The sequence below is a fragment of the Nicotiana tabacum genome, chromosome 5 (assembly GCF_000715075.1).
Source record: "Nicotiana tabacum cultivar K326 chromosome 5, ASM71507v2, whole genome shotgun sequence".
NCBI lineage: Eukaryota > Viridiplantae > Streptophyta > Magnoliopsida > Solanales > Solanaceae > Nicotiana > Nicotiana tabacum.
The window spans coordinates 123,868,657-123,893,087 of NC_134084.1; the positions used below are offsets into that span (position 1 = coordinate 123,868,657).

Here is a 24,431-nt window from a genome sequence, read left to right on the forward strand (position 1 = left end):
ACTGCTATGGATAAGACAACAGCTAAGGGACTATGGTATATTTGTTGATTGTGTTCCCATTTCTGTAATAATACCAGTGCGATAAACATTGCTAAAAAGCCATGTCAACACAAAGGAACCAAGAACATTGACATTAGACATCACTTTCTCCGAGACAATATTGAAAAAGGAAATATCTCAATTAACTTTGTAAAACTGAAGATCAAATTGCTGATATTTTTACTAAAGCTTGAGTAAGGATCACTTTGAAAGAAATAGAATAGAACTAGGTCTAATCAACTCCTCCCACTAAGTTGAAACCCAGTGATTGGCTAAAAAAGTCATAATTAGATGTAGATAATTAAGTACAATATGTTTGATTTATCTTCGTGCTTGTATTAAGCTCATACACTTGCTTGGAAAATTTGGCTGATAACTGTGTTGTATGATACTAATATAAAGTGTTGAAGCCTTATTGCAGAAACAACTAAGGAGTTGGTTCTTTGACTCAGGTACATGCCATACTATCTTGAGTTACTAGGACTTAATATCCTAGAATTATTGCTATACTCTGACTTCTAATTCTGTTGGCATCACTTCCATTCGTCTTCTAGTCAAAGAGTAAGGGGGAATCCTAGAGCAATTAGAGTTCAATTACTGCAGAAATACTAACAGTCAAAGTAACCATTATAAGAGTCCCTTTAGAACTCAAATTCGCTCACCTTCTCTCTTCCAGTCAAATCAGGAGTAACATGTTTAAAAGGCTCTTATGATCATCCTCTCAGACCTCATTGTTTCTCTCAAATCCTAAGCAAGAATTAAGAGCAATTATCAAGAACTAATTCTCCCTTTCTCTTCTTCTAGTCTCTCATTTGATCACCATGCCTAAAGTCAGTCAAATCCCCTATAAAGCCAAATCATCACCCAAGGCTGAAGCAAAACCCAAAATCGAAGAAATGTACCAAGCCATCAAGGGAACACACACCCACATCTGCTCCTTCTTATTCGATATCCTCCAATATACCTACATCATCCTCATATTTTCCTACGGTTCCTACCATCCCCACCTCCACTATAACCTCTTCTCCAAAACCAACCACCCATGAACCTGAGCTTACTGCGAATAATACCTCTAAGTCCACAAAGGTCAAGGCCACTCTAAGAAAATCTGTCAAGAAAGTGCTTGATGCTGCTACACAGGTAGACACAATAGCCAAAGAATCTGTGGTTCAGGGGGAATCAGTGCCATTTATTACTGATCAGGTACAATATTCTTCTTCTAAATTAGATGTTTTAGTGTCTGCTATAGATGTTTCACCCTTAGATACTCTCCCACCCACGGTTGAGAAGCCATAAGTGAAAAAATTCACTGCAGAAAAGGGTGTAGGTGATCTGGGGAAGGAGGTAGATACTACTGATGTGGAGCCTGTGGTTGAGGGGAAGGAAGTAAAGAACATGTGCCAAAGGAGGCTTCTGATGGCCTTTCTTTTAGTTGGATTGGGGATGAGGATGATGATGGGAGTGAGAAAAAGAGGAAGTTGTGAACAGTCATGAGGATCATGGTACTCAAAATATAGCCAATAAAGAAGAAAAGAGTGAGAATGAGGGAGTGTATGGAAATAAGGAGAGTGATATAGATGATAAGACAGGTGAGCAGGTTAATGATTTTGCAGAAGAAGAAAATCATAATGAAGAAGAGGACGACTTTGAAAGTGAGGGTGAGAATCAAGAAAAGGTAAGTGAGAGTGAAGGAGGTTATGAAGAGAGTGAGGAAGAAGATGAGAATGTGAGTGAGGAATCTGAAGGTTTCATGACCATTGGCAACACTATCATAGCCCCTTCAGAAGAAACTGGTAAAGCGACAAGGGCTCAAAAACCTGGGTCTCTGTTAACTCCTTTTACTGGAGATAAAGAAGTTAGCAGTGATGAAGATGATGTGCCACTATCTGAGGTAGGGAAGAAACCCAGCAAGACTCCTGTGAAGTAGTCCCAACAAGGAAAGGAGTGTCTCCTCCTACCAGGACTCCTCTTACAAGGAGTAAAAGAAAGGTTGTTGATGCACAAGTCACTAAGGAGTCTAGAAGTGCAAAGAAGTCAAGGAAGAAGATTTCAATTGTGGAACCTATTATTGAGCTACATAGAGAAGATGAATCTGATTATGCCTTGACAGCGAAGTCCTCTACACCAAAGAGAAAGGTTGCCAAAGTTGCAAAAAGTGCTACTCCTTCTGCAAGGGCCAGTAGCGGTAAAACAAGAAAAAATGTGCCAACTGTAGTTGATGACTCACTGAGTTCAGGAACAGAAAAGTGCTAAATGGGAAAAGTCTTGCGAATATTGATGAGAAGGGGATGGCTCAACTGGTTGAAAAACTTGAGCTACAGGGGTGGAAGCACATGTTTATCAAATCCTTCCCCCCAGTATGTGTTCCTGATGTGGTGGAGTTCTATGAAATTTCAACTATGATGGTAAGGTAGTCAAGAGTAAGGTATGGGGATTTGAAATGGAGTTTGATGCTGAGGAGCTAGGGATGCTCCTGAATATCTCTTCCTTGGGATTTGACAATTATTTGAAGAAAAAGTGACCAGCCATAGAAAATGATATTGACACTGGCATTGTGGTCACAAGGAAGTTTTCTCAAAAGTTTGAACTGGATGCTCCCCAGAAGGTGTACAAGACTGATATGACTCCCTTCCACAAGTTGTTGTTTCATTTTGTAAACTCCTGCATTCTTCAGAAGTCTGAGAGAAGGCATGAAGCTACTCTGCTGGACATGCCTGTGATGGAACTGCTTGACACTGGTAGACCTATCAATCTTCCTAGCCTGATGATTCAGCATATGGCAAGGGCTATAGACACCTCCAAACCTAAGAATGATATGCCTTATGATTTCACATTGACTAGGTTGTTTGACAAGCTCAACATTACCTTACCTGAGATTATGTTAGGAAACCACAACAAAGTTTTGGATGTTGTTACCCTCAAGCAGTGTAGGTATGAGGAGATCAAGGCTATTGGATCATAGAGTAACTTGTGAATCAAATATGAGCAGTAGGAGTAATGAGAGTATTGAATTACAGTCTTATAATTTATACATTTTGGCTCATTGCGAAGTTGAAAATCCTATATGGTAGGTCGTGGTTTTTGCATCTTTTGAGCCGGGTGATTTTCCACGTAAAAACTGATGTGTTCATTTTATTGCTTATTTATTTTATGCTTAAGGAAAACGGTAAAGAACCAAGTTCTTTGTAATCCATACGGGCACTCAAACTAATACTATGTGATCGCGGTTGCACCCATGCGACCGCGATGGACAGAAATGAACTCAACCAAAAAAATACTCTTCGCGTTTGCAACACTACCCTCGTGAACGCTATGAACCCAAGCACCAACACTACACGAATGCATCCACAACTATGCGAATGCGAAGAAGGAAGTCCTTAGCTCCAAGTTGCTCCACGATCGTGAACCTTCACCTGCGAGCGCGATGTACCAACCCTTCAACCTTTCACGAACGTGCTTCACCTCTGGCGAATGCGACTCTATGCGATCACGTCTTCTCCTTCGTGATTTCGAAGAAGGCCTGAAACACCAGAACCAGCAGAGAATCAGTTATGCCAAACATAAGGAAAAAGGTCTGAAATCAATCTGAAACTTACTCGAGGCCACTAGGACCCCGTCCAAACATACCAACAAGTCCCGAAACATAATACGGACCTACTCGAGGCCTCAAATCACACATAATAACATCAAAACCACAAATCGCACCTTAAATCGAACTTAATGAACTTTCAACTTCTATAACTTGTGCCAAACCATATCAAATCTATCCGGAATGACCTCAAAATTTTCACACAAGTCTCAGTCCGTCCACGAGGCTATAAAAAGAGAGAGGCGGCTATCTAGCGGGAGTCGCCTCTGCCCGATCCCGAATGCACATTTTTTGGGTTCATCTTCAATTGATATTTTCTTAACCTTTCGAAGACCTTGCGTAAATTTTCGATGTGGTCGGTTCTTTCTTTTGAAAAGACTACCAAATTGTCCACGTAAGGCTCACATATGTTATGTAGGAGGTCACTGATAATTTGTGTCATCGCTCTTTGATATGTTGCACTTTTTTTTCTTTTTTTTTTTATGACATAACGAAGCTATTCCAATTCTCGGAACCAAAATCCGAACCGATATCATCAAAGTCGACTTCTGCTCATAAATATTGAACATTCCAAAACTCTAAATTTCCAACCTTCACCAAATAGTACTGAAACCTTCTAGAATCACTCAAATGCAAATCTGGGCATACGCTCAAGTCCAAAATCACCATCCGAACCTAACAGAACCATCAAACCTCTGATCCAGGGTCAAATACACAAAAGTCAAATTTGGTCAACTCTTCCAACTTAAAACTTCTAACATGAGATTCATTCTTCCAATCAATCTTGAATCACCTGAAAACCAAAACCGACGATTCGCACAAATCATAATACATCCTATGAAGCTACTCAAGACTTCAAACAGCTGAACGAAATGCAAATGCTCAAAAACGGCCGGTTGGGTCGTTACAATTTGGTGTTGCTTTCTTAGCTAAGTATTCATTAATTTTCAACTATTTACACGCTTTTTTCAACTTTTATCTTCAATTTTTCACATTTTTATCGCGTTAGATCAACAAAATATTACGATAAATGGAAGTTTTTACTTCACAAGGCATTACAATCTTGAAGAAGAAATTAACCCTGCACCTAAAAAGTCAAGTTTACACCTAAATCCAAAAAAAAAATGAACAACAAATGAAGAAAATGTATAAATGGACCGGCACGGATAGCGACTCTCGATTTTTTCTTAGAAGAGTAAAGGTAAGTACTGTATTTTGTTTTTTCACACAAGCATTGGGTTTGAATACTTTTGTTTTGTCGAAAGGAAATATTTATATATTATAATAGGTAGTACAATACTTGACCTTATTATAGGTACATGCTCCCTATGTCATTAAGAAAAATATCATATAATAAAAAAGTTGGCGTATAATACAGAGTTTGAACTCTTATTCCTCCGCTTTGTCATGTTTTACACTAGATTCCTATTCTAGTTTTTCCTTCAAAGGAGTCGACCATTATAATAATAATAATAATAATTATTATTATTATTATTATTATTATTATTATTATTATTGACATTTTCCACCTTCTATTTGTAGAAATAGTAAATGGCAAGTGGCAGCCTTTTGAAAAGAAGAAAAAGGATGGACTAATATATACTACTATTAAGCAAGAGTTAACTAGTCGATCATCAAAAAAAAGAGTCAAAGGCCTAAGGATACGCCTTGTTCTTTTTCTTTAGGTGTTCAAAATACAAATTACTATCTTAGAGTGTTTCAAAATTGACTCAAAACTATGAATGCAGCTAAGCACACACGTAATTGGAGAAAGCCACACCCAAAACAAAAAATTAATAATTGGAGAATGCACAAGAAGACACTAATCACATTCTTCCCCATAACTCAACCCATTCAGCTTAACCTACCACCTAACCCACTACCCTCATCCCCATATTCTAACTTTTGTCTCACAAGTAAATTTAGAGTTTTTGACCAATATTGTCCCTTATCTTTGAGGGTAGGTCTATTTTGGTCCCTCAAATATAATCCTAAGCATATTTAGTCCTTTAAGTATGCTAGAGTGTAGCACCTTTACTCTCACTGAGATGCCTAGAAGTGATCCTGGCAGCTTTATTTTTTTCAAATTTTAACTTTTCTTTTTGGAAAAATCAATCGAAATTTTTAAAAGTAAAAGTTTCAACGTTAAAATCTTAAATTTATCAGCTCTGTACTATTAGTGGGTGTTGGTTTATAAAATATTTTCGATATGTAAATTAAAAAAATGGTGAGTGCTGAAACCAACCCCGAAATGGAAATGGTTTTTTTCTTTTACTGTTGATCTTCTTCTTACAGTGTCACATGAGTAACACGAGGTAGTGATGTTATTTTTTGAACACATTATGCTTTAGCATAGTTAAGAAACTAAATATGCTCAGGTTATATTTGAGGGACCAAAATAGACCTACCCTCAAAGATAAAGGACAATATTGGCCAAAAACTCAATAAATTCACTCACATTCAATATTTATACCATTCAAGAAATATTTTTTTTATAGATTGTTACCAGCTAATCATAATCAAATAATACCAGCTAATTATAGTACACTAATACGTGTTTTACCTCTATATTATCACTAATTATGGTAAATTTATATACTAGGGATTAGTTCAATTACAAACTAAATAGAAAAAAATGAATCTACAAACTAATAAATTTACCCATATTTTACCGATCTTCCATAAAAATAATCATATACTCCCTCCACTCATTTTTAGTTGTTCATTTTTAATTTGCACCCCTTTAAGAAAAAATAAATAAAGTATGTATTTTACAATTTTATTCATAATAAGATAGCATTTCAAAAAGTCTTGAGCAATAATTTAAAAAATGAGTAGTTAATGATAATGGTAAAATCGGAAGAAAGAAAATTTATTCTTTTTTAATTTGTTATAATGGATAAGTAAAAATAAAAATATATTTTAGTAGATTGAACAAATAAAAATAGACAGATTGGGTTAATGAAAATTTATGACGAGCCATAAAATTCCCTTTATAATTTGATGCAAATATTTAGTGCGAGTTATTTCGCCTTAAATTACCTCTCATCTCAAACCACAATCCTCCAGCCACGTGTCCTCCCCCACCACCCAATTACCCCCATGACTAAAATTCTTGGTTTCCCTTCATCCTCTTTTTTTGCCTCTTCCAGCCTGTCCTATTGATATTTCTTTAGTATTATCTTCTCTAATGATTTGCTCACAATTCTCATTATTAAAATTCCCTTTAATTTTTGTCTCCTTTCTCTGATCCTTCCTCTTCTCTCTTTATTTATTCTTTCATCCCATTTTACCCCAATTGCTTCTTCATTCCTTCCCAGAGTTTCATTAATAGCCTTTTTTCATCTGCTCGAAAATCTTGTTGTGTTGAGCCTTTAATTTGAAGAAAAACTGATACAATTATGGCGGAAGAACATGGATTTGAGGCACAAGAAGGGCACATATTATGCGCAAACAACTGTGGATTCTTCGGCAGCTCAACAACCCAAAATTTCTGCTCAAAATGCTACCATGAAATTTATTTAGCTCAACAATCCCAACAAAAGCCCATTGATTCTCTCTTTCCTCTGCAGCCGCCGGTTCCCGCAGCCAGCTCATCGGTGGTGGTATTGCCGGAACTGTTAAAAGTAGAGAAAAAACCGGCTGCTGTTGTCGAACCGGTGGTGCAGCCAAACCGGTGTTCGGTTTGTAGGAAGAAAGTGGGGTTGACCGGGTTCAAGTGTAGGTGTGGGACCACTTTTTGTGGCACCCATCGATATCCCGAGATCCATGGCTGCACGTTTGATTTCAAGTCTATGGGAAGAGAAGCGATTGCTAAGGCGAATCCTTTGATTAAAGCTCAGAAATTGGAGAAGATTTAATCACAGCCGTTGGATTAGATGATTCTCGTCGGCAAATGACGTCATCCGAATGATTTGATCATGGGGCCAAATTGAAAAGAGAGAAATCTTGGGGTGCTCCATTGTTGACAAAAAATGTGAATTAATTAGTGTATATTTTTTTCTTAATTTTTTCTCTTTTATTTTTGGTGGGTAATTTGATATTTTATCTTTTGCTTGAAAATAATTTATGGGCTGGCTTGTTTTATAGATCCCATAATTTTACTGTTTTTGGAATTTGGATGATCTTGCTACTTAAATTTCTCCCTTGAGTTTTTTTACCATGCATTATTGGTTTAACACAGATAATAATGAAATTTATACAAACTAGAAACTTTTCTGTTACACAAATTACATGACGATGGATGTATTCATAAAGGTCTTGAATTGGTTTTGTTTTCTTAACAAATTTTGAATTGATTTTATCTTCATAACAGATTTTGAATTAGTTTTGTATTCATAACAAGTTTTGAATTGGTTTTGCAACAATGAAATATTTCTATAAATTGGTTCATTGATGAACCTATTGGACACACTTGAAAAAAGAAGAAATTTTCTCTTCTAATATTATCATTCCCTTCTTATGTTAAGTTATAATAAATTACATAGTTCTTGTTATATTACTTTCATTTCATAATAATTTCAAAAAAATTTAGTTTTTTATAGATTAAATTTAAAGTATGTTTAGAACTTGTTTGGCCAAGCTATAAAAATCGGTTTATTTTGAATAACTAATAGATGCACGATTTGAAAAAGAATGACAAAAGTTGAAAGTTTGAACCCACGCATGCTTAGAAATCCTTAAAATTTGCGTGCAAATTGTTTACCATTTTAATCATCAAAAGAAATCCTTTAAATTTGTATATTTTGCTATTAAAATTGACAATCAAGTGATTTAATCCGAAACAAAGGTCAACATGATTCGCTCAAATCATAAGAACTTTAGTGCGTGATCACTACTACTAATTATTCAACTATATTAAAATCTTGATACAAAGTTGTGCTAGATTATTATTTAAAAGAAAAAAAAAACTTTATTACATTAAGGAGGGGAAGAAAAAAGTAAGTTTGAACCTCCCATGTAAAAAGGAGTTCACCAAATAAGCTAGCCCTTAACCCCCTCATTTAGATTACTTTGTTCTACACATAAGATATTCGTGCTTTCACTTTTACTATAAAGGCATAATAGAAGGTTGTCTTTTCTTAATTAACAATTTGAGTATCAACCATTCCTAAACAATTTATGGCGTCGATAGGGGTGTTCATAAAAATCCAAAAAATTGAACCAAACCGAAAACCAAATCAAACCGATCAAAAAAATTGATATTTTTTGGTTTGGTTTGGTTTTGGTTTTGAAATTTAAAAACCGATCAAATTTGATTTGGTTTTGGTTTTAATAGAAAAAACTGAACCAAACCGAATATAAGAGTAACTATTTTAAATTTATTTTTACACATATATATATGTATACTTTTATACAAAGTTTCAAAAAATTTATAGAGCGTAATGGCTTCCTGGCCACTTAAACTTGTAAGGCTTTTGAAAGCCGATACACAAACTTTGGACTTTCCCATTTGAACACTCAAACTCGTGAAACCCTTAACTAATAAACACATTTGATCCTTGACCTTACGCGCGTATATTATACATTCACATACGTGTCCATCCAGTTAGCAAATGACTAATGGGATTGTTACACATCAAGGGCGCCAAAACAAACCCCATAGCTGTGCTAAAATAAATTTATTAATTTCTAATTTTTCTTCTATTTCCCTTATTTTCTTCTTCACCATAGCTGTGCAACTTTTATCTAACTCAAGGTACCAAAATGACCCAGCAAACCAAATTAACTACGAAGAGGGCCACAAATAATTTACACAATACTACAGCAGAAAAAATCGAACACAAGAGGAACAACAATGGATACTTAGAACTGTTCAAGTGAATTAGAGAAAACGAGTAAAAACATGGATAATATATGATCAACAGAAATCTGGAAATTGTACCACAAACCGGAAAAAAATAACTCGTCGGTGATCTCGAACGTCCTCAACACTCAAACCGAACAACCACAAAAATATCTTTGTCCCTTTGTTTTTTCGCTCACTTCCCCATCTCCTTTTCTCTCATTTTCACCCCCCCCCCCCCAGATCTGTTTCTCTGTCCCTTGCATGTATGTGTGTTTATCTTGCAGCCGTTTCTGGTGGTAGGCGACTAACTTTTAGATTGACAACAAGAAAAGTTCAAAATTCGAAGGGATGGGGGAAGGCGCTGTTAGGCGTAGATGGGGAGGAGGGACTGGTTGGGTTCGTTTGGTCGTTGCTGTGGGTTATAGGTGAAGCCTTGTTTCTGGTCGTTGGGGATGGTGCGAAGATACAGGGGTGGTTTGTAGAAGACGAGATCCAGGGGGTGTTTCGGGAGGGAGGGATGGGTGTTTATATTATGGAAATCGGCGGATGGGATTTCTTTTTCTTTTTTGGTTTTCCTTATAGTTTCTGTTTTATTTTTTTTGATTTTACAATCTTTTAAATGAATAGTACATATACACGCGCCATTTGAATGTGACTTGTACGCACTATGTCCACGTAAGATAAACTACCACCACATAAGCGTAGTCAATGGTCAAAGGTGTTTATTAGTTATAGGTTTTACGAGTTTGAGTGTTTAAATGGGAAAGACTAAAGTTTGTATATCGGCTTTCAAAAGCCCCACAAGTTTAAGTGGTCAGGAAGCCATTTCGCCAACTTTATAGTAAATGTTAATCGTTTGCGCTTTTAGTATAGTTCTTTACTTTTACATTCTAGTTTGATTGGTAGTTTTCTTTTGTTAAGTGTAAGAATTTATTTCATGTTAAAAATAATATATTTTTAATTGAGTCCTTAAGTTATTCATCACTATTTGATTCAATTATCATCAGTATATCTTGATTTGATAGTGTTATGAAAATATGGTTGCCAAAATATGTATTTGGTACTGTATGTCTTATATTTTTTAAAAAAACCAACAAATAACCGAAAAAATCGAAAAACCGACATAAACCGAATCGAGAAAGAACCGACTTAATTGGTATGGTTCTAATATTTAAAAAATGAATTTACTTGGTTTGATTTCTTTTTAAGAAAAAACCGATCCAAACCGAACCATCAACACCCCTAGGTGTCGACATATGCGTGACATATTTATGACACATATCCTTATCCTTTCCACGAAGATGAAAGGCTTGAAAAAAAATGCAAGGCTTTAGGATAAACCTTCCGTAAGTGGTCATAAATTGAAATTATGGTTGTTCAAATCGACCCGGAAAATCGCACTAAATTGAAAAGTTAAACCGAACCTATTAAAAAGCTCGATCAGGTCTGGTTTTAAGTAAAAAAAACTTGAACCAAGCCGACATATTATATAATTTTTATATATATTTTTAAAATTATATATATTTTTTTTCAAACAAATATCCAAAAATATTTATAATCCTCTCGTGGGATGTAAGATTTAATAGAATTATAAAGTACAAATATTTGATTTACTTTAAATAATGGTTGATTCTAACTTGTATCATTACTTTCTTATCAAGTGTTATTGAAAAGTATCAATCTCTTTGTTCTTCTATATTCAAGATTTATTAAACACTTATAAATTTTTTTTAAAATTTTAAAATGATATTTTACCAATAATTTTTAAAATTAAGTAGAACATATCATTATTTAGTTATCATATTGATTTTTATATTTAATTACTAAAATTCGGTTAAGCTTGAAGCGTACATTAAAGAAAAATTATTATTAGACTAAGAAAATAACTACTCCTATTATGTATTTCTATAAATCCTCCCATAAGAATATTTTAATAGACCATATGTTTGTCAATTTTTTTAAATATATTTACTTTTCATAATTTATCCTTAACTCTAACAAAATAAGATTAAAATAATATTTATATAGAAAAAATTCAAAAAACCAATAAAACCAACCCAAATAAATATAGTAGTCAAATTTTGATAAAAATCGAACCAACACAGTCTCCATTTACACCCCTAACTAAATTATACTAGTTTATGTTGAGCACTTCCTCTTCCATGTGACAAGGGAAAGAGATAATTCTGTACTCAAATCAATATAATTGTAGAGGAATGAAAATGACTTGTGTTGGTTTTTCTTGGCATCCTTCAATTCGCAGGCCAGCTTTTTATTTATGGCTTTCTCAAGTTCCATTTGGTGTTGACCTGTGTGGTCCATTTTGCGGCACACACACACTACGTGTTTTCTTCTTATTATTTTAAAATTTAAAATTACATTTTCTCCACCAACTACGTGTCATGTACTAAGAAGTTATTTGTTTTCATTGGCAGATTTAGCTTGTAATTTTTGGAGTCATATTAATTAACTTAGTCATTTTTAAAGAATATCATTTTTTAATATCATTTTTTCTTCTAATATATATAACCACAATTTTTTTCTTTATAAGCTCTATTTTTTTAAAAGCAATTCTCTCTTTTTCATTTGTTTTTCAATTCCTCTACAAAGTTCATTATGAACAAGTAAATGTGAAGGAAGTGAATATTTGGGTGGTGTTTACAGTTGATTTATAGTTGTGAAGGCTTGCTTTTGTTGTTCAGAGTCTCAGACATTTAAACATTGCCTATAACAATAAACATTAATAGCGAAGCAACAGTTTCAGCTAATTACTTTCAAAACTATTTTGCCTATGGTAAGTTATGAACCTTCCAAAAAATGAACCACACAATACCATTTAAGGATAATGGTATGTACATCTTTTGTTTCAATTTCATGACACTACCTCAGTCATCTTTTTTCTTTTTCAAAAATAAGGTCGATTAATTTATTGAAGAAAGTACCAAGAAGGTACACCATAGTGCAAACAAAGAGGTTTGAGATAGCTGTTACAATCAACTCCACATCTCCAAAATCTTTAAGTACTGAAATAAGCTTTTCTTCTACACTTTGCTTACACTATTAATACATATCCTGCAGGCATCCGATCCTGTAAAACCCCATACATTTTTAGGCTTTAAATGTTGATAATGACCATATTAATGACATGAATAAGATGCTCGACGGGTATAAGAACCTATGCGGTCTAGATAAAGTGGTTGAAGATATTGCCTATAGCACATGGTGATTAGAAGCGGGTTATATGTTATATTAATCTATACTATATTAAAAGTACGGAGGCCCTTAACGAAATATCGTTCGCCTTTTTTACCCTTTAAAAATGAGTTTTACAGTAGACAAAATAGTCATTTGTATTATTTTCCTAATTGTTAGAATTATTTTATACGTATCTCCCTAATATTTAGGAATTCCAAATCAATTCAACTCAATATTGAAACGATATGAAAACCCAAAAAATACGCGTAAGAATTTTAGAATAGAAGGACTACAACACATAATGAGTTAATTAAATACATAAAGAAAGATTCTGAGAAGATTTGAATTTAAAAATAAGGAAAGATTTTAAATATAAAATAGCAAAAAAAATCGATAGCTGAAGGAAGCAGTTGTCTGCTTTCTCCACAAATATGGTTCGTATTGTATGCTTTCTTCACAAATTTGTCCAGTCTGTTTTTTTGGTTTTGAACGAAGCAATTGAAACCATGAAGATATTAAATATTTTGACAATTCTTTTGCAAGTGTTAGATGAATTACTTGTGAGTTATATTTTTTCGGTAGTTCTTCGTTTGCTTGTGTGCCATAGTTATTTATTACAATAGAAGAACTCTTTTATTTACAAGTAACATTATGAAACTTATTCATTCTTCTGCCTCTTTTATTTAATTTAATAAATAAAATTATTGGACAAAAAGACCTATACAATATGTAAACTTAGCAAATTGATTATGCCCTTTCCTAAAACTTATAGGAATTAAGTTGTCTATTACAAGTTAAAATTACTATTAGATGTGCTACTATTCCAACAGAACGTAATCATCTAAAGTTCAAACAAAAAATACCTTTGATGATTTTTTGGGAAGATTGTTGCCGGCCATATAATTAAATTGAAGGTTTTTTCTTTACTTTTCATTTATTATTTTCGTTTTGGATCTTTTAGAGCAAAGCATAATAAGTAGGTAAATTATACTTTTTTATATTCTATTTACCTTTTATTATAGTTAATTATGTCAATGTACATTACAATTATAATTAATAATTTATTTTTGGTAGAACTAAGTTTAGGACTTTAAGATTCGATATAAATTTTCTTACTTTGATATTCCTTTAGTTTTGGTAAGTTGTACTCTTAAGTTGAGGAGAATTATACTAACAAGTTCCACGAATGAATTGGTTAGAATTTATCAATGCGATCTATACTTTAAAGAATTTAAAATTCGATTAACGATAGAACTAAGCCAACATAAAAGATACTAAAATTCGATGAGATTTAGACTTAGGTTGCCTTTTCTTTGTTGGATGATTTTGTTTGTGTTTTCTAGAATGAGCTGGAGAAAAGCTTTTTAATAAAAAGTTTAAGTAAAACTCTTAAATCTTCAAGAGTTATATGTTCTCGTTGAAACTGAAAAGGAATCATTAGGGGTGTTCACGGTTCGGTTTGATCAGTTTTTTATTAAAATCAAAACCAAACCAAACCAATTTAATTGATTTTTAAAATTTTAAAACCAAAACCAAACTAAATTAAATACAAACCATCGATTTGGTTGTTATTGGTTTGGTTTGGTTTGGTACGGTTTTCGATTTTTAGTAAGCTAATAATAAGTCGATAATAGTGAAACAACACTATACAATAATCTGAAAATAATTTACTAAATTTATGCTTTTTAGATATTTCTTCCGGAACTGAAAGTTTATTTACCTCTTTAGATGAAAAGAATGAACAAAAAAACAAACTAAAAGTTTGCTTTCTCAAGCTTTAGCCACTGCAGTCCTGCAATTTGAGTTTGCTTTCTTTACTCTTATGGTAGGATTTTTTTTAACTCTTTTGTTAGGCAAAAGTATGTGCGGAGGGTTAGAGAATTAAAGTCTCTTAATGAAAAGAAAATTGACCGATTCCTCTTGTTCTGGGCTTAGGCAATCTTTTAAGATATAAGTAGGAAAAATCAAAATTTAAAATAACAATTAAATTGCATAAAATATTTAATATTATTTAGAAAAAAGATATTATATTGTATATAAATAATTATCAAATTTTGTATATAGTTAATCGGTTTGGTTCGGTTTATTTTTCGGTTTTTTATAATAGAACCAAAGCCAAATCAAATCGGTTTTTAAAATTTAAAACCATAACCAATCCAAATCAAAAACAAATATCGGTTTACTTAATCAGTTTGGTTTGATTTTCGGTTTGAATCGGTTTTTCGTCAAATCGTGAACAACCCTAGGAATCATGATAACTTACAATGTTGAAGTGCTGAAATTATAAAGCTAAAATAAATTTAGGTTGTGAATACATCGACTAATCAGTGAGAACATATATAAGGCAATTTCTTCTTTTATTGACTTAGCTATATAAGATGAACATTCATTATTTTTAGGAATATGAATTTTTGTTTTATAACGTAAACACAAAATTATTAAATATTTATTATTTGTGTCATATTTTAAAGGAATTTTTACCTCATATGTCAAAGGTTAACACATTATTTATTTTAAATAAATACCATTTAAAAAAAGTGTATTCTATAGATACCTTTTGATGTTTATAACAAAATATCTAATTTTGGTTAACTCCTACACCTAAGCCACTAAATACGCTATTCAGTTACAATATTTTCTTACTCTCTCTACTTTGATACAACTTTTACCTCAAATTTTTCATAAAGAGCTCTACAATTGCAGAAGATCCTTACGTCTCCAATAAGAGCAGCAGTAGCGCCAAGCAAGAGAAAAAGCTCTCCATATGAAATTCCCAGCATCTCTTTTTTCACTTTGTTTCTGTCGAATGTTTGAAGAGCAACGCGATAAGAGATCGTAAATAAATGACCCACCTTATCAGAAATTTGGTCGGAGAATTTGTCAGGGAGTACCCCGCCGGTCCATGTTAGAAGGGAAACGAGCCATGGCTTCCTGTTGTTGTTGCTGCTTCTGACGTTATTGTTGCATCTGCTGCAATAGGAGTAGCTAGAAATTAGGGTTTGTTCTTGAACAAAGACGACAGATTTTGGGGCTGAACAACTTGATTTTCTATTAATATATTTCAATGTTTTTTCAACGTATCACGCTGTATTTTCATGTATTTCATTGTATTCGTTGTCTTTTTTTTCCATTGTAATTCAATGTATCTTGTTGTATTCCATGTATTTCATTGTATTCACTATTTTTTTCTCATTGTATTTCAATTTTTCTGCTGTATTCTATGTATTTCATTGTATTCACTGCCTCGCTATATGCCATGAATGTATTCATATATATTTTTTAATTAATATAATTTTTGTATTCAGATGTATTATATAATTTCTCTGAAGATTGCTATGTTTTTGGGATATTTTTCGGTTGAGAATCTTTTTTATAACTGAAAATACAAAATTTGTGTGTTATAATTGAGTTTATTGAGTTATATTAGAAGTCTATTATGTTAATTGATTCAATTTTCGTTTTAAAAATAGTGTAATCCCCAATTTCACGCCGTGAATACAGTCGAATACAGTTGAATACAATAATCTGTCCAGCTGTAATCCCATGTTTCACTCCATGAATACAGTCGAATACACTTGAATACAACAACTGATTAGCTGGACTTCCATGATTCACGCCTATTTTTGCTATTGTTTTCATGAATACAATAGCTTAAATACATCAAATATATCTTATAACCACAGAAAATGTATCTATAATCCGTAATATAGCAAATGGTATCTATATATGGCCAAGGCGCGTACCCAAAGACTAATATTAAAAAAAAAATTAAATAAAGTAATTGAAACATGTTACTGTGTATATTTTATAAATTGGTAGTGGTGTGAAATGATAAATTGATAAAGACCAAAAAAAAAAAAAAAAGAGATAAGAGAATAAAAATTTGACAAAAAGAGAATTGGAATAGTCACGTGGACTAAGTATGGTCACGTGATATATATGGATTGGAATCTTAAAGAAAAGGCATTAGAATGAAACATTAAGAATTGGTACGGGATTTAAAGTTCTCGTTTGGCCGAAGCTTAAAGGCAGCAAAGTTTTTCCTTTTGGTTACTTGTGTTCTTTCCACTGACAAACGCACGGTAAAAAAAAATTCCTTCTTCCTTCTGGTTTTCTTCACTTCTTTCTTATTTAATTGTCTACTCTATTATTTAGATGGGTTATTGTAATTGCAAACAGGAGTTAGGGTTGAGTAGTACAGGGAGAAATTGATAATGAAGATTTAAATTATTAAAAAGATGAAACCTTTGACTGGGTATTATACTGTATTGTTGATAATGTTGTTTAGGAGGATTGTACCCATTGTATTGTAAAAGAATGAAGTGGATAAGTTTTGTTCCTACGTAATTGAGGAAAAACACAGAAATTAGAGGATTTGACCAATGTCCCTAAATTAATGGGAATAAAGTTGCAAGCTTTAGGCATGTATTTGTGTAAGTTGAACTGGTTTATCATGTAGATTGTGAAATTGGGGTCCGGGATTGCTTGAAAGAGGTGTGAAGTGGAAGTTAAGCTTGTCGTCTTGAGTTGAGTCAAGGCGTATTCTCTTAGTAGGGAATTTTATTAGAGCCCACGTGCTCCATGTGTTTGATAAATCTAAGCCATGTCTCCTTGTGATCCAGTATTCAGTTTGCGTCATTCTTATTCACTACGACTTTATATGTGATAGAGTTACATGTTTATGCGTATTTATGTGCCTTTGTTGGTGATATTTACATTTAGTGATGTATTCAGTTCCGGTATTTATTTATGCACTAATGTGATCACATTAAAGGGAGAGCTAGCCGACCTCCCCTTGTGTGAGTGCCACAAGGCCAAGGTTAGATACCCCGCGCTCGTAAGGGCTATTGTTTGCTGAGGAGATAGGCTGACACTCACTACAACAAAAAAAGCTTTTAGTGGCAATTAAAATGTATTATAGCGGAAATAAAAATGGCTGCCAAAATATTTACCGGCAATTAGTTATTAGTCGTTGTAGCCGGCGTCGGCAAAGCCTTTAGTGGCCATTTATCTGAATGCTGGTAAAGGAAGTTGTTATGGCCGGTAAAAGTTCTTTAGTTTTAGCAACAAATATTACTGGCAATTATAATGGACACTAAAACTCACTAAAAATTCCTTAGGCCCTACCTTTTGCAGCTTTTATTATTGCTGCTAAAAGTCAATTTAATAACTGGTAAAAAGAACCCCTTTCCGCAACAAATATAATGGCCACTAAAGTTATCCTTGAATTCAACTTAATTCATTTACTAGTTAATTTGTCTGCGCTTCGCGCGGTCGTAAAAGTAAGTATTTAAATTTATAAATTAACATGCTTATAATGGATTTTTTTTAAAAAAAACTTATGAATAACATACATTTGGGTTAATTCTTAACCGTGATTAAGTTAAAGCTTATACTTCAATATTATTTTTAGTTAATTATAACTACTAATGAAGCTTACTAAAATTTTATCTAATTAAGAAAGATTCGAGGAGTAACAGAGTTGTTTTTCTTGGACCTGATTCTTTTTACTTTCATGTTTTCCTTCTTTTTGAATGTCGAGTGACTCAAGCAGTCAAGCCACGCCTTTTGTAATATTTTAGATTCTCAAATTATCCTAAAGTTGCCTTATATCAGTAATAATAATGTAGCTAAACAGTAGTTGTTGCTTTTATTTTGTTATTTGTTTTCTTGAGTTCGTCACTTTACTCGCGGTGACTTCGAACAAATGCAGACATTTTCTTTGGCCAAAGGTCTATGAGTAAAATGATGAAAATTTACTTATTCACATCTTGGTGTATATAAACTGTAGTTTTAGTAACTTGTCTCCTCACCCTGTTCTTATTCTTCTTTGCTTTCTGTGCGTTAGTTCTTTCTCTTCCGCTTCTGATATTCTAGTTCTTTTCTATTGTATTGTATTTTTTCCACCTTTCTTATGGTCCTGATTATCTGAATCACCGTCATGAATACAAGTAGTATATATAGGTGCTCTTTCAATAAATACTAGTAACATTTAAACAAAATGCATGTAGATGCATTACATTCATACCCAAAAAATATATGTTGTCTCATATATTCCAAAGACATTTTAGATTCTTCTCCAACAGAAACGAATAGTTTAGGAAGCAGAGAAAAATATTTGGCAAATGCACTCCCAACATGACAAAGCAAACTATGATACCACTTCAAGAGCACTGAAAACGCAAGCAATCTAGTAGGCGTTGCAATCTTACCAACTAATGAAGCAGTGGCATCCAACAGTAAGTAATGCAGCTTACCTTATTATACCTTATTATTGAAAACTATAAAATACAAGCTCATAATATTCATCTAATAAGCAACACAATTTATAAATTGTACTCATCAAGGTACAGATCAGTTGAAAAGGGTACAGATTAATGCTCCTAGCGTAGCAAATGAAACCTATTTCTTCAAGAAAACTGAAGGCTATATGTATTTCAGGTCCGAAGCCAACTTTTCTGGAAGTATGGAATCCTTAATGCATCCAGTTGGATATATGGTGTTCAATCCATATCCCTGCATTCCTAGCTGCTCGCAACTTACTTCATCTATTAAAAGGTACTACTCCTCATTGCTAAAAAGTGCACACTTAAAATACGTTAAAACCAGAACTTAGATGCAATAATGCAAAAGTTATTATTTTAGCAAGAAGCGAAACATCAAATATTATGATTACGAATAGCATTTAGACCCACCAACGTTAATAAATTCCATGGGCAAAAGATTATTTATGCGTATACTACAGCGAATATAATCTTGTCTTTGAAATGCTGCATCTAAAGTATGAAAGATCAAGATGTCTATTTATGCTTATTAAAGATCTGACATTTGAAGCCTGATCAACGTAAAGAGCCCCTGATACCTTTTTTTCCATATAAAACTCATAACTTATTTGCATGTCAAAGAGAAGGCCTTTCTCATGCCTTCTGTAACTTTTTTGAATATCATCCTCTTTTTATCTCTTCAATTTTCAATTTTTTTTTGTAAACTATATCCTCCTACACCATCAAACTTCTCATGTGCAAATTTCATATTCACAGTTCCAAGCAAACCTCAAATGACTATGCATAATAATGATTTAGCACACCTAAGAAAGATACAAACTACAGAAATGAACTCGACATTCTAGTTAAAATTAAAAAAAAAAAAAAGAATTGCACAAAAGGAAAAAAAGAAAGAATATAACCTAATGTCGAACCAATTTACTGCATCAAACTAAACAATTTTCTTGATTTCCTCCTCCTTAGTCCTAGATCGTTCCTACTACTACCAAAATAAACTCAAAACATATTACAGGAAATTAATCAACTATTGATATGATTGACATCCATATTTTATAATTAAATACTCACCCGGGCATATCCTGTCAAATATTAGACAGAGAAATTAAGATTGAATCTTCCACAACACCGTCTTTTCGAACCCAATTGAAATAAGTTGTTGACTTTTACATGCATTGACTAATTTCTATCAAAGAGCCAAAGACAAAATAGAAAGTTGAAGCTCAGAACAAACATAAGAAGTGAAAAACAGAAAGATAGCCAAAGGTAACATATAAAGCAAAGGAAGTAGAAAAGCACCAAATTTTGGAAAACACTCTATTAGAATTTGGAGATTTAGCAACGTACTCAATCTGAAATCACCACAATAAGCCTTTAAAATTTGATAACCAAATCATCTGCATTATCCTGCGGTAAATGATTCGCCATATGCGGTTTAAATCTCGGACGAATGAAAAATGTGAATCAATTCTTCTTCGTGGTAATTTATTTACAATTGAGGAACAGACTGAAGCAACGCTATATAGAATGGCGAAGCCCGGAAAGGCATGAGAGATCGACTTGAATAGCAAAGGCGTTACCAGCAATGTCAGTTACAAAAACAAAAGAAAAAAGATAAGAGAAGTAAAGGATGCGACTTTTCCAGGTAAAATAAAAGGATTCGACTTTTGAGTTTTTTGTTTTATCATAATAGAGAACATAAATGAGAAAAAATAGGAAAAAAGTAAATACCAATCCTCATCTTTGAAAGGTGACACATCAGCTCTACTATTTCCTCAATATATATATATAGAGAGAGAGATTTAATAGCTTTTATTACTGTCGATAAAAGTTCATATAATTCATATATTTCATATAATTGCTATAACAATGACCGTTTAACAATTTTTCTTGTTGCCGCTAACTATTAAGAAATAGTTTTCCCACTTAATTATTGATGGCAATCTCTTCAAAAATCTTAATGCACTTAATTAATTCACAAATCAGAACTACAAATCCATAAATTGGAAGTGTCAACAGCATTACAAAAATACTAACCTATTTGAATCTAATAACTAGTGTCATTTAACATCTAGTAAATTATTTATCAAGTAGCTATATACAATAAGCGATATAAGAAAGATCCTCCAATTCTTGATCATAATGAAATTTGCTATGAGCGAAGATTTTGAACATCATAATATATGGTCTGAAATGATAAAATGAAACAAATGTAAATAAACAACCACATATGAAGTTCATCAATAGTTAGAAAACTATTTACGTGACATTTACACGCTCATACTAGCATATTAAGGAAGTGCTACTACAAAATCCCATTAAAACAAGTGAACAAGAAGTTTCTCAAAAGATATATTTGTGCTTGAAAATCTCAAAGCAGCATAGGCTCATAAACAACTTTACAAATGCCTTCAAATAAATATCTGCCTAGAGCTGTCAATATGGGTGGGGCTGGGCTAGCCCACATGGGCTTCAGCAATTGACGAGCTGGGCTAGGCTAGCCCACGATTTTGATGAGCCTTATAATATTCACCCCACCCCAGCCCTATGTGGGTTACGGGCCACCACGGGCCACGGGTCGAATTGGCCTCCACGCGCGTCGAATCTATCCAAAATCAGAACGAATACGTCACAATATGCTAAGGGAACAAAGCCCAAGCGAAAACATTCGAAAAATATAAAAAATCTCGAAATTAGCAAAACCCGAACCCCGGGCCCACGTCTCGGAATCGGGTAAAATTTACATTTTTAGAATCCTCATACCCTCACGAGTCTAACCATACCAAAATTATCCAATTCCGATACCATTTGGTCCTTCAAATCATCATTTTACATTTTTGAAAGGTTTCACAATTTTCTTCCCAAATTCCATCTCAAATCACGAATTAAATGATGAATTCAGTGATAGATTCATGTATTCCAGCCAAATCTGAGTTAAAATCACTTACCCCGATGAATTTCTTGAAAAACCTTCAAAAAATCGCCAAAATCCGAGCTCTCTAGGTTAAAATATTAAATAAAACCCAAGACCTCGTATTTATAGGTACCCCTTAGGTTTTAGCTACCGCGGGCCGCACCAAAACGACCGCGACCGTGCCCACTTTTGTGCGGTCCGCGCGACGCCTACCGCGCCCGCTTTTGTGCGGTCCGCGCGACGCCTACCGCACCCGCGTGTTACAACCCATATCCACATGTGTTAGTTCATGCCATATATTAGTTAACATAAATCCAAGAAGGAATTATCTTTGAGATGATAAGAAGTCAATCCTATTGGTCTTAAGTGATACAAGAGTGTATAAGGGTAATTAACAAGTATTAGAAGTTAAATGAATCAAGGTTGTTGTAACTCGTATTTTTAGGTAATCTAGCGGTGCTTAATACACTCAAGAGTTCATTTATTAAGGTATTTTAACCATATAATATCCGTATCATAAGTATTGAAGTCAAACGAGTTATGAAACAAAAGTCGACAAAAGTTGTCGCAACTTAGGTTCATAATCTTACTTAAACATTAGGTCGAATATTTCTAATCTTTTCTCCTAATTTACAAGGAATTACGGGGTTATCTACCAACCAAATTAAAGATCTATGAGTCTAGTTTCGAACACATTAAACCGTTCATCGATACGATCTCGGAGTAGAGAGATATTCGCATTTTCGCGAGACTGCGCCAAGCACCTCTCTATGGGGCCCACTAAGGCGGTTTAAGATATTTGGACCTATATAGGATGCCTCCAACCCGTTTTAAGTCATTTATTCTCACTATATTCAGACCTTAGAAGCCTAGTAACATTCTCTCAAGGTTCTCTCAAGATTCAAGACCCAAAAAAAGGGCAAACAACACAAATCAAGTGTCGAGAATTCCGTGGCGCTAGTAAGTCTCTTGTTCTTCTTGTTGTTGCTCATTTTTGTGTCGTTCCAGCTCGTGTGGGAGGTTGTTTTAAAGGGTTTATGTTCTGCAAATACTCCCTCATGTTCTTAATATCAATCCAAGGTGATTTCAAGCCTTCTAAAGTGATTCTAGTGCCGAAAAACACTAATTGATCGCTAGTTTCGCTTTTTTGTTGTTGTGGCAGCATTGGAGGGATATTTCATGGAAATTTAAGGTCAAATTGGAGTTGTTCTTTCTGTATAAAGGTAAGGAACCTCTTACTCTATATGTATTTAAGATTATCCAAGTTGCGGCTAAGCCATTGAAGCTAGAACTTGTGAAATATATATCGAAAGGCTTGGTAGTAATGTTATTGTTTTGTGGACTGTTTTGCGTTGCTGTTGGGCTGCGTATTTTACTACTGTTTTGTGGAGTTTTAGAGGAGGAAGGGTGTGGAGAAACATCATATATATGTAGGGTTATGGGCTGATATTTATTCGTAACATTTTCAGGTTGTTTGACACGACTACGGTGGTCGTCGTATGTATGGAGTGATTAGGCTGTGTGTGGACTATTTTGGGAGGCTCAATATGTTTATTATTGATGTTGTTTGGGCTGTTTGGTGACTGTTTTGAATGGTGTGTGGTCATATATATAGGGGAGGTGCTGTCCGTTTCATCGTAAAATAGGTTGTGGTCGATACATAATAGTTATGACGCTTAAATGATAACGATAGTATCGTTTCTCTTATTGTAGACTAAGGAGTTTTGACAATTGCATAGCTTGAGATTAGGGCAGTATATACAAGGTATGTGAGGCTATCCCTTTCCTTTTTTTGCACGACTCCGATTGTACATAATGTAATGAACGAGCTTCCAAGATACTCTACTCTTAGAAGCTAGCAGTACTTACATTATTTTCCCTCTTATGGAACGATTGATGTTAATGTTGCTTCTCTTATTCTTATGTTATCAACGTTGTTGGTACTTCCTGATTCTTATAAGGTTCATAGTGTTAGTCCTAATAATGTGTACAGAGGATACCGACCTTACGTCACTCCGAAAGGTTTAGAATGTGATTCCATGAGTCGAGCATGCATTATATATATGTATCTATTTTACTCTACCGAGCCACGCTATAGTTGGCCGGGTACGGCACCTATTGTGCAACCACTGATCAGTTGGGTTTTACCGAGCTCCACGTGGCCGGGTACGATTCTACCGAGCCTTATGATGGCCGGGTACGTTTTTTACCGAGCCTATTATGGTCTGGGTACGATATGATGATGATGATGCCCACAGAGGCGAATGTTTTAAAGGTTTATGTATTTATACATATGTATCATGCATTTCATGTCAGTAGCCCTCAGAGGTACTAAGATGTTACAGGTTGTATATTCTCTATCCTTGCTTACATTACTGATCGTATTTATGGTTCCCTACCTTACATACTCAGTACTTTATTCGTACTGACGTCATTTTATTTGTGGACGCTGCGTGTCGTGTTGCAAGTCCTGATAGACAGGCATGTGCAGCTCCCCCACCACAGTAGGCTGTCCAGTTCAGCGGTGATTGGCGAGATCCTTTCTCCGGTAGTGCCTTGGTATGAATTTTTGTTATAGACATTATGGGTATGTCGGGGCCCTGTTCCGACTATGTTGCAGCACTT

General features: G+C 34.0%; 1 protein-coding gene and 1 long non-coding RNA gene across 2 annotated transcripts; both read left to right on the forward strand.

Moving 5' to 3' along the window:
- Window positions 1-6,829: 6,829 nt before the first annotated feature.
- On the forward strand, window positions 6,830-7,747 carry LOC107811470 (zinc finger A20 and AN1 domain-containing stress-associated protein 4). The gene has a single exon (XM_016636400.2). It carries the CDS (start codon window positions 7,030-7,032, stop codon window positions 7,486-7,488), a length of 459 nt encoding a protein of 152 aa, XP_016491886.1. The 5' UTR covers window positions 6,830-7,029; the 3' UTR covers window positions 7,489-7,747.
- An 8,845-nt stretch (window positions 7,748-16,592) lies between these two features.
- LOC107825038 (uncharacterized) lies at window positions 16,593-23,709 on the forward strand. Its single transcript, XR_012709751.1, has 5 exons — window positions 16,593-16,693; window positions 18,698-18,850; window positions 19,053-19,169; window positions 22,969-23,029; window positions 23,276-23,709. It is a non-coding gene; the product is annotated as an uncharacterized LOC107825038 (long non-coding RNA).
- Window positions 23,710-24,431: the final 722 nt, after the last annotated feature.